The 18,192-nt window shown below is 43.0% G+C and overlaps 1 protein-coding gene across 1 annotated transcript in view; it reads left to right on the top strand.

Annotated features, from left to right (window-relative positions):
- Positions 1 to 16,616, top strand: part of LOC122554847 (uncharacterized) — a 33,228-nt gene extending 16,612 nt beyond the window's left edge. The window contains exons 10-19 of the mRNA XM_087992477.1: positions 406 to 518; positions 855 to 1,050; positions 2,524 to 2,661; positions 2,754 to 2,891; positions 3,376 to 3,513; positions 4,649 to 4,786; positions 11,091 to 11,171; positions 11,793 to 11,905; positions 12,244 to 12,439; positions 14,705 to 16,616. Coding sequence (XP_087848603.1) covers positions 406 to 518; positions 855 to 1,050; positions 2,524 to 2,661; positions 2,754 to 2,891; positions 3,376 to 3,513; positions 4,649 to 4,786; positions 11,091 to 11,171; positions 11,793 to 11,905; positions 12,244 to 12,439; positions 14,705 to 14,949 — 1,496 coding nt within the window. The 3' untranslated portion in view covers positions 14,950 to 16,616. The remainder of the gene's footprint in view (positions 1 to 405; positions 519 to 854; positions 1,051 to 2,523; positions 2,662 to 2,753; positions 2,892 to 3,375; positions 3,514 to 4,648; positions 4,787 to 11,090; positions 11,172 to 11,792; positions 11,906 to 12,243; positions 12,440 to 14,704) is intronic.
- Positions 16,617 to 18,192: the final 1,576 nt, after the last annotated feature.

The raw sequence follows: 18,192 nt of genomic DNA, 5'->3' as shown, positions 1-18,192 counted from the left end.
ACCTGCCTAGCACCCCAGAAAGTAACCTAAGTAAACATGGCAACTGGCACATGCTGGTCTGACTCACTGAGAAGTCCTCAAAATGAAGGTCCAGTACATTAATATCATGTTTGACTGCTTTTTCCCTCTGGAATAAATATTCCCCAGTCTGTATGGATTAGCCCTTTCTTCCACTGAAACTTAAGCAAAGAGATGATAAGACACGCTTTAAATGAAGACCTGGCATGATTTTATGGCAGTGTTATCCCTTTGTGCACTGGAACCTTTTCTCTAGAATGGGAATAAGTTATTTGTACACAGAGTTACTCATATTTTGTGAATCTGGAGGGACATGTTTTGGTGTTTGAATGCAGTTCAATGTACCTTTCAGCAAAACAGCTAATGGATTTGTCACTGTTTGTTCAGACAAAATTGCGTTCAGAATGCAGGTGATATTGCGATCGAGAGTATTCTCCAATGACCTGAAAAATCCTGCGAGTGAAGCCTACAGGAACCTGTCTGACAGTTTTATAAACACAGTGAGTTCAATTATTCTTGTGCTTGCTTTATCTCTCTTTTGTAAAAAGTGATCTCCACTGTTAGGGTCAGTGAGTCTGCTTTCTCAGTTTTAAACACGCACTGGCATTCCGTGTGGATTGCATTTACTCTGACTGGTAGGATTTGGTTGGAAAAATAGATGAATGGACAGATAGAAGAATGGGACTCTGGATGGATGAATTGGTGGACATGGGTGTGACTGGATAAATGGGGGAAATGGTAGCTAAATGGATAAGAAGGTGGGTGAATAATGGCATGAATGGAAGGTTCTAGTGTGCCTTAATCATAAATAAATAACATTTGTACTTTGTTTTTAGGTTGTGCCAAGAACTCAGACCAATCTCGATGATCGTAGTTTTAACATCTTCATTGTTGGCTTCCAAAATGGAAGTGTAGTGGTAAATTTCCTGTCTGTGTTGAATGACACCTCAACAGTTAACAGAAGCAGCCTCCTCACTGCTGTTGGTGCTGCAGCTAAAGCACTGGATAGTAATAGTTCAGTCACCATAACGGGTAAGTATTGTGCTGAATATTCTTCGAATATCTATCTGTCTATCTTGACTTCACTTTGAAGCTGATGAGCCTTGACTTGCACATGACTTAATCCCAGGGACACACAGCCAGCTCTTCCATCTGGCTCATGGATCAAGCTCATGGCTCTTAACCTCTCAGTGGTAACTCACTTTGTACATTCCTGGAGACTGCCAGCCTCAGTGGATGGCGCCCAGCTTTAGTCAGAGGCCATGAAGGGTTAGTAGTTGTGGAGAATGAGTTAAGTGAAGGCAGTTGAATAGAGATGCTGCTTGCAATGGTGAGGTTAGTAGCCCATGTGTGTTGGCGAGATTTGTGTAAAGTAGCAGGGCTCTAGTGAGTGTGAGGTCGCAGAAAGAAGATGTGGTGCTGACCCTTATGAATGCAGAAGGACATTGCTAATAAAACTAATAGAATGTTGCCATTTACTGTGAGAGGAATTGAATGCAAGAGTAGGAGGGGCATGCTTCAATTATGCAAAGCACTGGTAAGACCATAACTGGATACTTTGCACAGATTGACTTTCACTGTCTAAAGAAGGATGTAAATGTGATGGAAGCAGTTCTCAGAAGGTTTACTGGACTAATAGCTGGAATGGAGGTATTTTCTGATGAATGTTGGACTGTCTAGGCTCGTATCTGCTGCAGTTTAGAAAGTAAGAAGTGCCTCAATTGAAGATTGTGAAGTGGGCTGAAAGGGTAGGTGTAGAGAGAGTATTTTCTGTTATGAGAAAAGTCTTGAATTAAGGGCCAATACTTAAAAATAAGGAGTCACCCATTTATTACCGAGATACAGCAAAAATTTCTTCTCACAAAATGTCATGAGTCTGTGTACCTCTTTTCCTGACAAGGCGATGGAAGCAAGATTCCCGAATGTTTTTAAGGCAGCGAAAGATACCCTCATGTTAAGCATGAGGGTGAAAGGTTGTCAGTGTTAGACAGGAATGTGGATTTGAGATTACAATCAGACTAGCTGTGATCTTATCAAGTGGCAGTGCAGACTCAATAGGGAATAAAGCTTGCTATCTATATTATAGGGAGCTCATGAGGAGGCCAAAATGGACCATCTGATCATATCTAGCTAAAGATGATTGCAAATGTTTCAGCTCTGACTTTTGCACTGTCCTGCTAGTCTTCCCTACTATTGAAGAAGGGACTATTTCCTCTAACTCGTTGTTTAATTGCTCAATCACTATTCATGATTCAAATTGGACAGATTGCCATGAGCTGGACTGAGGAACCTACTCTTGTATCATCAGGAAACTTTCAACAGTGAAGTAAAGAGAGACAGGCAGAATGTAAAGTGCAGGAAGTCGAACAGTCACATAACATGTTTTCTCTTGCATTATGGTTATGGAAAAACGGTATTATCAGACATGGTCTTTATTTAATTGTATTAACTCTCCTAAATCATTTTATTTGATTTTCTAACATGGATCTTCCCTCTCCAATGCAGAGAGGGACAGATGCCAGTCAGGGCTGAACGACTGTTCAGGTAATGGAACTTGTATACAACAGAACACAACTTTCACTTGTCAGTGCAATGTTGGGTTCAATGACGCAAGACCGAATACACCAGGAAGGATCTGTGAAGGTAGGACATTGCCTGACTTTAACATGACTTGAAACCAATGGATTAAAGTAAATTTTGCTCTTGCTGATTGTTTTGATTTTTTTTTGTTTCAGATATTGACGAGTGTCAGACGGGGAGCAACAAATGCTCTGCATTAGCCACCTGCACAAACACTCCAGGGAATTTCATGTGTAACTGTTTAACGGGAACAATGGATACCAATCCAGCAAACCCAGGAACACAGTGCACAGGTAAAGATCTGAATGGTTTAAACAAGCAGTGGTGAGATTGTTATGAAATGAAATTAATTTCTAAATGAGTCTCGGTGACATTAATATATGAATCCTTGGCATGTTTATCTGATACTAAAATAAAAATGGTCGATGTAATAATCAGGGGGAGGTACTAATGGAGTCATACCTACATCTTTCTTTATTCACTCACGGAATGTGGGCATTGCTGGCTGGGCCAGCATTTATTGGCTGGCCCTGGTTCTCCATGTGAAGGTGGTGGTGACCACATTAAAGAAACAGAAAATACTGCAGACAGAGGGTGCCTGAAATAAACTCAGAAATTGCTGGAAATACTGTGCAGGTCAGGCAGCATCAGTGGAGCCAGAGACTGAATTAACATTTTGAAGTTGAACATGATTGTTATTCAGAACATGACTTGAAATCATTTGCATTTAAGTAATTTTTGCTCCGATTGATAGCTTTGGTCTGTTTCTCGTTTCAGACATTGACGAGTGTCAGACGGGGAACAACACATGCTCTGCATTAGCCACCTGTACAAACACTCCAGGGAATTTCATGTGTAGCTGTTTAGTGGGAACGATGGATACCAATCCGGCAAATCCAGGAACACAGTGTACAGGTACAGTTTTAACCAGGAGTGGTGAGATAGGAAAGAACATGAAAATGATACAAAATGAGTCATAGTGATATAAATATAAGTCCTTAACATTTTTAACATTGCAATCAACCTGATTATTATTTTAAATCACCTTTACCCATTTAAAATAAATTGATTAATGACTTGTTGTAAAATGAGCAATATTGTAAAATCATGAAAGGCGAGTAACAGGCCATTCAGGCTATAATACTGCCGCTGATTGTTCGATTAGTCCCATTGAACCACCCTTTACCCAGACACTTTTTAAACATTTCTGTGTGTTTCCCAATTTAAAAAAAGCCTATAAAATGTGAATGTCTCTGGTGAGGCCAGCATTCATTGTCCGTCGCTAATTGTCTCTTCAAAGGTTGTAGAGGGAGAGAGAGAGAGACTGCTGCCTTCTAGAGGCAAAAATAAAAATAAACCATCATGAACACAGAAATTGTTGGAAATACTCATCAGATATCAGGGAGTTGATGGCCTAGTGGTATTGTCACTACTACATAATGCATGAATCTCTATTGTGTTCTGGGGACCTGGTTTTAAATCCCACCCATTACAGATGGAAGAATTTGAATTCAATTTTTTTAAAAATTAAGAGCCTAATGATGACCACGAAACTATTGTTGAATATTAGGAAAAACCCATCTGGTTCACTAATGTCCTTCAGGGAAGGAAATCTACCACCTGGTCCGACCAATATGTGACTCCAGACCCACAACAACATGGCTACCTCTTCACAGCCCTCTGGGCAATTAAGGATTGGCAGGAAATATTGGCCTAGCCAGCGACACCTTCGTCCCATGAGTGAATAAAAAACCCTGCATATCTGATAAACAGGAAAACAGAGATTGCTGGAGAAGCATCAGCAGAGAAAGAAAAGAGTTTACATTTCAAATCTAGTGACTTTCTGTTGACAGGTGAATGACTGTTCGTGTCATTCAGTATTGGAACTTGTCTCAGACAAAGTGCAACTTGCACTTGTCAGTGCAATGCTGAGTTCTGAGGTAACAAAACCCAAGATATAAGGCAGGGTCTACAAAGATATGATATAAAAATCATTCTGGTTAAAGTTACTTTTGCCCAGCTGAATGTTTTCATCTGTTTCTTGTTTCAGATATTGACGAGTGTCAGACTGGGAACAACACATGCTCTGATTTAGCTGTCTGCAGGAACACTCCAGGGAATTTCACTTGTAGCTGCTTCCAGGGAATAATCGATAGCAATCCAGCAAACCCAGGAACACAGTGCAGAGGTAACGATCAGAACGATCTGAACCAGAATTGTGGGACAGCAGAAAGAGTTAAAATGGACAGAATTTCTGACAGAATCATGATAGAATGGGTGGGTAAATGTTTAGATTCCCGATTTGAGGCCAATCGTACACTTGAGACATTTTGACTCCATTTTGGACGTTCAGGAAATTGCATCAGCTTTGGCCAGTCTCAGTTGTGTGGAACCTGCAGTGCAGGTGGTAGAAGTGAGTGATGGTGATCTATGGAGTATAGGGGGAATGCCTTGTTTAAATTAGGAGGACTCTAAAAGTGTGCAGGTTCAGCCCAATCCCATCTGTAGCCACAGCTTGAAATGTGGGCTGTGTGGAAGTCCTGACTGGTGAAATAGAAAATGCCAATTGACTGCAGGTGACTTCATTTTAATACCTGCCCATTGTTACACCGGAAAGCTCTTTAAAGTATTTTAGCTTTTCTCCTCAATCTTCTTTCCACTCTCAGGAAGTCAAGGCCATGTCCTGCATTGCCTGCCTTCTGAGCTTGAGACGTCACATTGTCTGATGATTGCCACCCTATGTATTCCAATTGGACAAATCCCCTCAGCTTGTTCTGGGCAGGCAATGGCTTAGTGGTATTATCATTGAACTGTTAACCCAGAGACCCAGGTAATGTGCTGGGTACCCAAGTTTGAATGCCGCAGCAGATGGTGGAATTTGAATTCAGTAAAAATCTGAAATAAGAGAGTCTAATGATGACCATCAATCCACTACTTGGTTTTAGAAAAACCCATTGGGTTTGTTAATGTCCTTTAGGTAAGGAAGCTGCAGTCTTTACCTGGTCTAGCCTATCTCTGATGCCAGGCCCACAGCAATGTGATTACCTCTTAACAGCTCTCTGGGCAATTAAGGATGGACAAAAAATGCTGGCCTAGCCAGTGATGCCTTCATCCCATGAATGATTAAAGAAAAAATGATAGTGCATAGAGTGCCAAGTGGATGTTATGTCTGTCAACAGTTCGTGAGTATAGAGTGGTCAAGCAAATATTATTGAAATTATATCCAAGGAACTCACTCTGTAGTCCTACGTAGGATTATGTTATTTGATGTAGTCCACTGAGGTTAGCTAATAGTTCCTCTTTTGCTGTTTAGTTTGATGTCAAAATGTGCACTTTATAACACACTAAGACTAGATACTGCTGTACATGATAATCCATGATAAAAACTGCAATAAAAGCAGGCAGTGGTAGAGAGACTCTGCAGATCTAAGCTTTGATGCCTCCAAACTTGCTGAGGTTCTCCAACATTATCTGTTTTTCTTCAAATCTCCAAGTTCCAACTAGGAAGGATGTGAGCACAGTAGAGGGAGTGCTAAAGAACGTTATGAGGATGATTCCAGGGATGAGAAATGTCCAATGTGAAAATAGATTGGAGACATCGGGACTGTTCTGTTTGGGGAGAAGATGGCGAAGAGGAAATTTGACTGAAGTTTTCAAAGTCAGGAAAGATCTGGGCAGAGTATGCAGTGAGAAATTGCTCTTTCTCACAAAAAGACCACAAATGAGAGAACAAAGTTAGAAAGTAATTTGCAAAAATAGCAAATGTGATGTGGGAAGTTTCAGACAAGTATATTCAAGGTAGGTTCAATCAAAGAATCCAAGAGAGTACAAGATGATTATTTATTTAGAAATAACGTGCAGGGTTATGTGGAAAGAGTGGGAGAATTTCACTGAGTCCTGATGCTCATTTGGAATGGAAAAGGATAGACCAGATCTAAAAGTTGAAGTTTGAAATTGGAGGAAGGTTAATTTTGATGGTATTAGGCAAGAACTTTCAAAAGCTGACCAGTGGCAGATGTTCGCAGGTAAGGGGATGGCTGGAAAATGGGAAGCCTTCAGGAGCGAGATAACGAGAGTCCAGAGACAGTATATTCCTGTTAGGGTGAAAGGAAAGGTATAGGGAAAGCTGGATGACGAGAGAAATTGAGGGTTTGGTTAAGAAAAAGAAGGAAGAACATGTCAGGTATAGAGAGGAGAGATCGAGTGAATCCTTAGAGCATAAAGGCAGGAGGAGTATACTTAAGAGGGAAATCAGGAGGGCAAAGAGAGGACATGAGATAGCTTTTTCAAATAGGGTTAAGGAGAATTCAAAGGGTTTTTACAAATACATTAAGGACAAAAGGGTAACCAAGGAACGAATAGGGCAAGGCAGCCTTTGTGTGGAGCTGCAGGAAATGGGGGAGATACTAAACAAATATTTTGCATCAGTGTTTACTGTGGAGAAGGACATGAAGGATATAGAATGTGGGGAAACAGATGGTGACATCTTGAAAAATGTCCATATTACAGAGGAGGAAGTGCTGGATGTCTTGAAATGCATAAAGGTGGATAAATCCCCAGAACCTGACAGGTGTACCCTAGAACTCTGTAGGAAGCTAGGAAAGTGATTGCTGGGCCCTCACCTGTGATTGCTGGGCACCTCACCTGTGACTATCAATGATACAAATATTTGTATCATTGATAGTCACAGGTGAGGTGCCAGAAGACTGGAGGTTGGCTAACGTGGTACCATTATTTAAGAAAGGTGATAAGGACAAGACGGGGACTATAGACCATTGAAACTGACCTCAGTGGTGGGCATATTGTTGGAGGGAATCCAGAGGGACAGGATATACATGTATTTGTAAAGGCAAGGACTGATTAGGGATAGCCAACATGGCTTTGTGCGTGGGAAATCATGTTTCACGAACTTTATTGAGTTTTTTGAAAAAGTAACAAAGGATTGATGAGGACAGAGTGATGGATGTCATCTATATAGTCTTCCATAAGCCATTCGACAAAGTTAGAGTGGTGCTGGAAAAGCACAGCAGGTCAGGCAATATCCGAGGAGCAGGAAAATCAACGTTTCGGGCAAACGCCCTTCATCAGGAATGAGGCTGAGAGTCTCGGAGGTGGAGAGATAAATGGGAGGGGGTGGGGCTGGGGGGAAGGTAGCTGAGAGTGCAATAGGTGGATGGAGGTGGGGGTGAAGATGATAGGTCGGAGAGGAGAATGGAACAGATAGGTGGGAAGGAAGATTGACAGGTGGGACAGGTCCTGAGGACTGTGCTGAGCTGGAAGATTGGGAACTGGGGTAAGGGGAAATAAAGAAACTGGTGAAGGCCACATTGATGTCATGGGGTTGAAAGGTCCCAAGGTGGAAGATGAAGTGTTCTTCCTCCAGGCGCCAGGTGGTGAGGGAATGGCAATGGAGGAGGCCCAGCACCTGCATGTCCTCGGCAGAGTGAGAGGGGGAGTTAAAATATTCGGCCAAGGGCCGGTGGGGTTGATTGGTGTGGGTGTCCTGGAGATGTTCCCTGAAGCGCTCTGTGAGAAAGCGTCCTGTCTCCCCAATGCAGAGGAGACAGCATCGGGAACAATGGATACAATAGATGACGTGTGGAAGTGCAGGTGAAACTCTGATGGATGTGGAAGGCTCCTTTGGGGCCTTGGATGGAGGTGAGGGGGGAGGTGTGGGCACAGGTTTTGCAATTCTTGCCGTGGCAGGGGAAGGTGCCAGGAGGGGAGGGTGGGTTGTTGGGGGGCGTGGACCTGACCAGGTAGTTGTGGAAGGAACAGTCTTTGTGGTAAGTAGATAGGGGTGGAGAGGGAAATATATCCCTGGTGGTGGGGTCTGTTTGTAGGTGGTGGAAATGTCAGCGGATGATGCAATTAATACAAAGGCTGGTGGGGTAGAAGGTGAGGACCAGGGATTCTGTCCTTGTTGCGGTTGGAGGGGTGGGGTTTGAGGGTGGAGGTAGGGGACATGGATGAGATGCGTTGGTGGGCATTTCCAACCACGAAGGAGGGGAAATTTCAGTCTTTAAAGAAGGAGGCCATCTGGTGTGTTCTGTGGTGGAACTGGTCTTCCTGGGAGCAGATACAGTGGAGGTGGAGGAATTGGGAATATGGGACAGCATTCTTGCAAGAAGTAGGGTGGGGGGAGGTGTAATCTAGGTAGCTGTGGGAGTTGGTGGGTTTGTAGAAAATGTTAACGTTGAGTCGGTCATCGTTGATGGAGATGGAGAGGTCCAGGAATGGGAGGGGGGGGGGGGTGTCAGAGATGTTTCAGTGAATTTAAGGTCGGGGTGGAATGTGCTGGTGAAGTTGATGAACTGCTCAACCTCCTCATGGGAGCATGAGGTGACATCGATGCGATCATTAATGTAGCAGAGGAAAAGGTCAGGAGTGGTGCTGGTGTAACTCCAGAATATGCACACTTCTACGTTGCCAATAAAGAGTAGGCATGACTGGGGCCCATATGGGTGCCCACAGCTACCCATTTCATCTGGAGGACTTGGGAGGATTCAAAGGAGAAATTGTTGAGGGTGAAGACCAGTTCAGCCAAATAAATAAGAGTGTCAGCAAAAGGGTATACTGTTGGAGACGTCGGGAGAGGAAGAAACAGAGGGCTTGGAGGCCCTGGTTTTGGCGGATGGAAGTGTAGGGGGGGCTGGATATCCATGGTGAAGATGAGGCATTGAGAGTTGGGGAAATGGAAGTCTTGGAGGAGGTGGAGGGCATGGGTGATGTCCTGAGCATATGCGGAGAGTCCCTGGACCAGGGGGGATAGGACAGTGTTGAGGTAGGTGGAGATGAATTCAATAGGGCAGGAGTAGGTTGAGACAATGTTCCCCATGGGAGACTGGTTAGCAAGGCTCGATCTCATGGAATACTGGGAGAACTTGCCATTTGGATACAGAACTGGTTCAAAGGTAGAAGACAGAAGGTGTTTTTTTTTTAGATTAGATTACATTACATTACAGTGTGGAAACAGGCCCTTCGGCCCAACAAGTCCACACCGCCCCGCCGAAGAGCAACCCACCCATACCCCTACATTTACCCCTTAGCTAACGCTACGGGCAATTTAACATGGCCAATTCACCTGACCTGCACATCTTTGGACTGTGGGAGGAAACCGGAGTACCCGGAGGAGACCCACACCGACACGGGGAGAATGTGCAAACTCCACACAGTCAGTCGCCTGAGGCGGGAATTGAACCCGGGTCTCTGGCGCTGTGAGGCAGCAGTGCTAACCACTGTGCCACTGTGCCACCCACGCAGGTTGTGGAGGGTTTTCAGACTGGAGGCCTGTGACCAGTGGTGTGCCACAGGATCAATGCTGGGTCCACTACTTCTCGTCATTTATATAAATGATTTGGATGTGAGCATAAGAGGTAGTGTTCGTAAATTTGCAGATGACACCAAAATTCGAGGTGTAGTGGACAGCGAAGAAGGTTACCTTGGATTACAGCAGGATCTTGATCAGATGGGCCAATGGACTGAGGAGTGGCAGATGGAGTTTAATTTAGATAAATGTGAGGTGCTACATTTTGGGAAAGCAAATCTTAGCAGGACTTATACACTTAATGGTAAGATCCTAGGGAGTGTTGCTAAACAAAGAGATCTTGGAGTGCAGATTCATAGTTCCTTGAAAGTGAAGTTGCAGGTAGATAGGATAGTGAAGAACGTGTTTGGTATGCTTTCATTTATTGATCAGAGCATTGGGAGTATATGAGTTGGGAGGTCATGTTGCGGCTGTACAGGACATTGGTTAGGCCACTTTTGGAATATTGCGTGCAATTCTGGTCTCCTTCCTATTGGAAGGATGTTGTGAAACTTGAAAGGGTTCAGAAAAGATTTACAAGGATGTTGCTAGGGTTGGAGGATTTGAGGTGTAGGGGGAGGTTGAATAGGTTGGGGCTGTTTTCCCTCGAGTGTCGAAGGTTGAGGGGTGACCTCATAGAGGTTTATAAAATTGAGTGGCATGCATAGGGAAAATAGACAAAGCCTTTTCCCTGGGGTTGGGGAGTCCAGAACTGGAGGGCATAGGTTTAGGGTGAGAGCGAAAAGATATAAAAAGGACCTAAGGGTAGTACGTGTATGGAATGAGCTGCCAGAGGAAGTGGTGGAGGCTGATACAATTGCAACATTTAGAAGGTATCTGGATGGGCATATGAATTGGAAGGGTTTAGAGGGATATGGGCTAAGTGCTGGCAAATCGGACGAGATTAGGTTAGGATATCTGGTCGGCATGGACTAGTTGGACCGAAGGGTCTGTTTCCGTGCTGTACATCTCAATAACTCTTTGACTCTAGGGAGGGCTAGTGTAGGTGTGATGGGCTCAGTAGCCTCCTTCTGCACCATTACAGTTCTGTGGCTCTGAGACAATAAATGACTGCCACAGGAAAAAGAACATCTCATTTACAAGTGCTAATCTTCCTATAGCCGCTGACTGATGAAGAAAATTCTATGTCTGTATTGCCTAAAATATTATTTCCATCTGTGTACAGATCCCAATATCTGTTTCCTCAACAGAGGAAGTATTTGTACTTTGTCGGACTGCATGGTGTCTACAGTCAATAACTGCAATAGTAAGTGGGTTTTATTTTCTCTGGCGTTTCATGGTGATGCCGTCCAGATGTGCTCCCACTCACATTTTAATTGTCTCCACAAATGTTTTTCTTTGTGTTATTTTCTAATTAAACCACTGAAATAATCACTACAGAAACATTATAAAGGCAATGGGAATGTTACTCACTGACTTCTACAAGCTTCCAGTAGCATTACAGGCTGGTTGTTATAGTCTTAATAATCATAGGGTGGCTCTCTCACTATAGAGAGACAACTGGAGATTGTACTAGTCCTATCATTTAACCTGGGGGCCACCACACTTCAGGTGAGGAGGGAATCCTTCATGGTAACTGAACTGGTGCAGGAATCAAACTCTTTGTTTTTCCCTCTGGATCAGAATATTCCTCAGGCTGTATTGATTAGCCCTTTCTTCCACTTAAATATAAGAGACTATAAGATACTTTTTAAATGAAGACCTGCATGATTTTACTGCAGTGTCAACCCTGTGTGCACTGGAATTGTTTTCTCTCGAATCAGAAGAAGTTATTCATATTCATAGCTTGTAAATCTGTAGAGATATGTTCTGGTATTTAATGTACCTTGTGGCAAAACAGCTAATGGATTTGTCACTGTTTGTTCAGACAAAATTGCATTCAGAATGCAGGTGATATTGCGATCGAGAGCATTCTCCAATGACCTGAAAAATCCTGCGAGTGAAGCCTACAGGAACCTGTCTGACAGTTTTATAAACACAGTGAGTTCAATTATTCTTGTGCTTGCTTTATCTCTCTTTTGTAAAAAGTGATCTCCACTGTTAGAGCCAGTGAGTCTGCTTTCTCAGTTTTAAACATGCACTGGCGTTCCATATAGATTACATTTACTCTCGCTCTTAGGGCGTAGTTGGAAAAATTGATGGATGGACAGATAGAAGAATGAGGCTCCGGTGGATGAATGTATGAGTTGGTGGATATGAGTGTGACTGGGTAAATGGGGGAATTAGCTGAATAGATAAGAACATGGGTGAACAATGGCATGAATGGAAGTTTCTAGTGCATTAGTCATAAATGAATAACATTTGTACTTTGTTTTTAGGTTGTGCCAAGAACTCAGACCAATCTCGATGATCGTAGTTTTAACATCTTCATCGTTGGCTTCCAAAGTGGAAGTGTAGTGGTAAATTTCCTGGCTGTGGTGAATGACACCTCAACGGTTAATAGAAGCAGCCTGCTCACTGCTGTTGGTGCTGCAGCTAAAGCACTGGATAGTAATAGTTCAGTCACCATAACGGGTAAGTATTGTGCTGAATATTCTGCAATGAGTGCGAGTTTTGCCTTTCCTGTCACATGATTGTTGAGGGAGGATGCTTGGTGAGGAGTGGAAGATACTATGGCTGCAAGCCATAATGCGACACCCACTATTAAACTCCCTGAAAATAACCAATAGAAGCATAGGGACAGGAGCAGGCTATTCAGCCCCTTGAGCCAGTTCTACCATTCAATGCAGTTATGGCTGATCTGTGGCCTAACTCCACACACCTGTTCTTGGTCCATAACCCTTTGCTTAACAAAATATTGCATTTCTCAGATTTAAAATTAACAACTGATTTAGCATCAACTGTAATTTGTGGAAGACAGTTCCAAGCCTCTCCCACACTCTTGTGTTTATAAGTAATTCCTAACATCTGTCCTGAACGGTCTGGCCCTAATCCTCAGAATATACCCCCCCCCCCCGACTTCTGGAATTAACAGGCTTATCTTCATCTAACCTGCATTTTCCTGTCAATATCGTGAAGACATTGACCAGATCACCTCTTAATTTTCCAAATTCTAGAGAAAATAGGCAAAATTTTGTATAATCTCTCCTCATAATATAACCACTGAAATCAAGGTATCATTCTTGTAAACCTACAGTAAACACCTTCCAAGACCAATATACCTTTCATAACGTGTGTTGCCTGATCTGCTCAGAGTACATTAACTGGGCACTAACCAGGATTTTGTACAACTGCTGTGTAGCTTCTGCATCCTTATACACCTATAGATAGAAAGGCCGACCATCCATTAAGAACTATAGACCAGTGAGCCTGACTTCGGTGGTGGGCAAGTTGTTGGAGGGAATCCTGAGGGACAGGATGTACATGTATTTATAGAGTCATAGAGTCATAGAAATGTACAGCATGGAAACAGACTCTTCGGTCCAATCTGTCCTTGCCGACCAGATATCCCAACCCAATCTAGTCCCACCTGCCAGTACCCGGCCCATATTCCTCCAAACCCTTCCTATTCATATATCCATCCAAATGCCTCTTAACTGTTGCAATTGTACCAGCCTCCACCACATCCTCTGGCAGCTCATTCCATACACGTACCACCCTCTGCGTGAAACATTTGCCCCTTAGGTCTCTTTATAATCTTTCTCCTCTCACCCTAAACCTCTAGTTCTGGACTCACTGACCCAGGGAAAAGACTTTGTCTATTTATCCTATCTATGCCCCCCATAATTTTGTAAACCTCTATAAGGTCACCCCTCAGCCTCCGACCCTCCAGGGAACACAGCGCCAGCTTGTTCAGCCTCTCCCTGTAGCTCAGATCCTCTAACCCTGGCAGCATCCTTGTAAATCTTTTCTGAACTCTTTCAAGTTTCACAACATCTTTCCGATAGGAAGGAGACCAGAATTGCACGCAATATTCTAACAGTGGTTTAACCAATGTCCTGTACAGCCGCAACATGACTCCCAACTCCTGTACTCAATACTCTGACCAATAAAGGAAAGCATACCAAATGCCTTCTTCACTATCCTATCCACCTACGACTCCACTTTCAAGGAGCTATGAACCTGCACACCAAGGTCTCTTTGTTCTGTCTCCACAGGTGCTGCCAGACTTCCTGAGTTTTTCCAGTTTTGAGTTTCATTGGTCATAGCTTAGAAATGGACCCTGGTACGCTCACACATACATGCTATGCTCTTAATTTATTCTTTGATTAGATTAGAGTCCTTGTATATATTCAAGGCTGAGATAGATAGATTCTTGATCAGCAGGGGAATTGTGGGTATTGGAGAAAATGCAAGAAAGCGAACGTGAAGAATATTAAATCAGCCAGAGTTCTGCTGAATGGCTCAAGAGGCAGAATGGCCTACTCTCATTTCTTTTTTTTTAGATTAGATTACTTAGTGTGGAAACAGGCCCTTCGGCCCAACAAGTCCACACCGACCCTCCAAAGAGCAACCCACCCAGACCCATTCCCCTACATTTACCCCTTCACCTAACACTATGGGCAATTTAGCACATCATTAGACCGTGGGAGGAAACCAGAGCACCCAGAGGAAACCCACGCAGACACAGGGAGAATGTGCAAACTCCACACAGACAGTCCCCCAAGGTTGGGATTGAACCTGGGACCCTGGTGCTGTGAGGCAGCGGTGCTAACCACTGAGGCCACCATGCCGCCCCTTTGCAATAGCAAGATTTTCTCTGTGCCATAATCAAAAGAATCTTTTGAAAATATAATGACTGCAAGTTGTGTCTTAATAGTTCCACTTTATCTGTTTTAGGTTCAACACAACTTACAACTGAGGCTCCTATCCAGTCACAGACTGTCCCGACCTTGCAATCAAATCCTGGAACTGAAAATCCTGGATGGAGAGTGGCAGTGATTGTTTTGGGATCTGTTCTCGGTGTAGCCCTGCTCACAATACTGGCAGTAGTGCTGGCACTGATGTACGCAAAGAAAAAATCCAGGAGATATAGCATAGAAACATCAGACATTGTACGACAAATCAACTATTCAAATCTATAAATGCATCCATAAACCTTAATGAAGAAATGTTGGCCAGTTTACTAATTTTCCCAGGATTTGGATGCAATACATGCAACTTAATTTTATGGAACATTTGAACCTTACGCAGGATAAGTGTGGCAAAAATATGAGCTTGCATTTATATTAATGTTTAAAAAAAGAGTATTAAATTGAATCTAATGATTGGTGGCAGAATGTGTTTAACAATATATACAATAATTAATGATTAGCAATACCTCATAGTCCTTAACATGTCTTGTACAATTCTCAGTTCTCAGATTTGTAGATCATTTTTCTCATTGGGATTTCTGATCCTCAAGTGACAGAAACCAATACATTCACATGTCCTCTGCTTGAAGCTGTATCAGACAGGTAAATTGTCTGGTTTGGCACTGAACCGCACTATTGTCAGCCAGTTCCCACATTCAGCCTTGGGAGAATCATAGAACTTTATAGCACTTTATGGCCATTCAGCCCATTATGTCTGCACTGGTATGAGGTGAGCTTGCTGATCTGATTCAACATGGTGACAGTGGCAGTACAATTGTCCCCTGAGCCTTTGGACAGAGAGGATGAGATCAGGATACTGCTTGACTGGTGTTACCAGTAAGTGAAATAGCCTGGAATCTGCATTTATGAATGAAAAATGGCCACTTAGTTGAGATGTGGAAGGGCTTCTCCATGCTCAGGAGGTAAGTGGAGAAAAATACAAGGAACAGATGATGTAGGAACGCTCAAATTAGGAGCACAAATAGGCCATTTGGCCCCTCGAGCCTGCTTTGCCTTTCAATGAAAGCGCTGTCGATCTGTTTATGTTTTGAATTCCACATTCCTCTACCCTGATACCCATTGACTGCCTTGCCGTAATAAAAATCTGTCCATATCCGCCTGGACACAAAAAAAAAATTCAAAGGCTCCATCTCTACCTCCCTCTGGGGAAAAGAGTTCCAAAGTCTCACAACTCTCTGAGAGAAAAACGTAGAAAGAAAACCTGCCAGCAATCACAAATTTATAGTAACAGGGTTGTTTTGGGCAGATTCTTGCTGAATTATTTTGGTGAAGAATTATTCTTTATATGTGGATTAAGTCTTCCAATGTTGAAAGAAATAGTTTATTTTCTTTACCCCTGTGAATTTTCTAAATTATTCCTTCACATTAAATAAATACATATATTTCGTCTAAACTTTGGAATTTGCCTTTGAGAAATTTTCTTTAATAGAAAAAACTTTGGAGTGGATTAGCTTTAACCTTCAAGATTGGGGCTGATTTTACGGCCTCTCCTCCAGAATGTTTTATGACTGGGATAAGTCATTCTATGATTAAGATAAAAGTGAGTGGCCAGCCCACCATCTTCGGCCCTATTCCTGGCCTATCCAAAGTGTGGATAAGGTGTCAGGCATATCACATGTTCTTACACTTTATTAATGGAGTAGAGAGTTAATCCACAAATGTGTATTGAGTCAACTATGTTGATAATGATTTTGGAGATTTCTTGACAGAGAGAGATTCTGCTGCATAGATTTCACACTGATTTCAAGTGTGCAAATGTCATTCGAGAAATCATCTTAAAAGGACCTTCACCTCTTGCAACCTCTCTTAACTGATGCAGAGGTTGTCAGAATGTCCAAAGTCTATGTCCACCTTCGGTGAAATATGGTCAAAAGTTAATAAAATCCCAGAGACAGAATGGACTCATGTATCAATGAACTTTATCACTTTGCGGTTAGATGAATATGGAACCTTCAAAGTATGGGCCCAAAGGCCAAAGGATGCTCCTATATCTTATGGTCTTCTGGTGAGAGAAGTCAGCAAACAGTAGTGATTGTGTCTGTGTGACCGACTTGGTGCTGGACCGCTGAGGATGAATGGAATCAAGAAAACCAAATGTTTTGATGGCCCATTAATGTGTTTCAGAGTGGCTGAGGGAGAAAACCTTGTGTGCCTGACCAGCTTTGTGTTCTGCATCCGAATACCAAAGGTGCATGCCCCAGATGTGCCAATGTAGAATGAATTTCAACTGCTGGCAATTCACTTGAACGACCTCCATAATCCTGTTAACTCTGGTGGGTTTAGTGGCCGAGGTTTTGGGCACGTAGACCCAGCAATGTTAAGACCAAAAGAAATAGAAGTGGAAGTAAGGCCATTCAGCCCATCGAATCCACTCCGCCATTTAATCATGGCCAATGGGCATTTCAATGCCACTTACCCGCACTCTCCCTGTATCCCTTAATTCCTTGCGAGGTTAAGAATTTATCAATCTCTGTCTTGAAGACATTTAACGTCCCGACTTCCACTGTGCTCCATGGCAATGAATTCCACAGGCCCACCACTCTCTGGCTGAAGAAATGTCTCCTCATTTCCATTCTAAATTGACCCCCTCTATTCTAAGGCTGTGCCCACGAGTCCTAGTATTCCCTCCTGATGGAAACAATTTCCCAGTGTCCACCGTTTCTAAACCATGCATTTTCTTATAAGTATCTATTAGATCTCCCCTCAATATTCTAAACTCTAATGAATACAATCCCAGGATCCTAAGCTATTCATCATATGTTAGGCCTACCATTCCAGGGATCATCAGCGTGAATCTCCGCTGGACATGCTCCAGTGCCAGTATGTCCTTCCTGAAGTGTGGTGCCCAAAACTGGACACAGTATTCTAAATGGGGCCTAAACAGAGCTTTATAAAGTATTAGTAGCACCTCACTGCTTTTACATTCCAACGCTCTTGAAATAAATGACAACATTACATTTGCTTTCTTAACCACGGACTCCACCTGCATGTCAACCTTTAGAGAATCCCAGACTAGCATTCCCAGATCCCTTTGTACTTTGGCTTTATGAATTTTCTCAGTGTTTAGAAAATAGTCCATGTCTATGTTCTTTTTTCTAAAGTGCAAGACCTTGCATTTGCTCACATTGAATTTTATCAGCCATTTCTTGGACTATTCTCCTAAACTGTCTAAATCTTTCTGTAGCCTCCCCAACTCCTCAGTACTACCTGCCTGTCCACCTAACTTTGTATCACTGGCGAACTTCACCAGAATGCCCCCAGTCTGTTCATCCAGATTATTTGCAATAGAGTGAACAGCTGCAGCCCCAACACTGAACCCTGTGGGACACCACTTGTCACCAGCTTCCATTCTGACAAATAACCTTTTATCCCAATTCTCTGCCTTCTGTCAGACAGCCAATCCTCAATCCAAGCCAGTAGCTCACCTTGGACACCATGGGCCCTCACCTTACT

This window comes from Chiloscyllium plagiosum, unplaced genomic scaffold (genome assembly GCF_037043375.1).
Source record: "Chiloscyllium plagiosum isolate Xiang-an unplaced genomic scaffold, Cpla_swu_hap1 HiC_scaffold_12, whole genome shotgun sequence".
In the NCBI taxonomy this organism is placed as follows: domain Eukaryota; kingdom Metazoa; phylum Chordata; class Chondrichthyes; order Orectolobiformes; family Hemiscylliidae; genus Chiloscyllium; species Chiloscyllium plagiosum.
The sequence above is the reverse complement of the archived record's forward strand: the minus strand, read 5'-3'. Positions and strand labels throughout refer to the sequence as shown.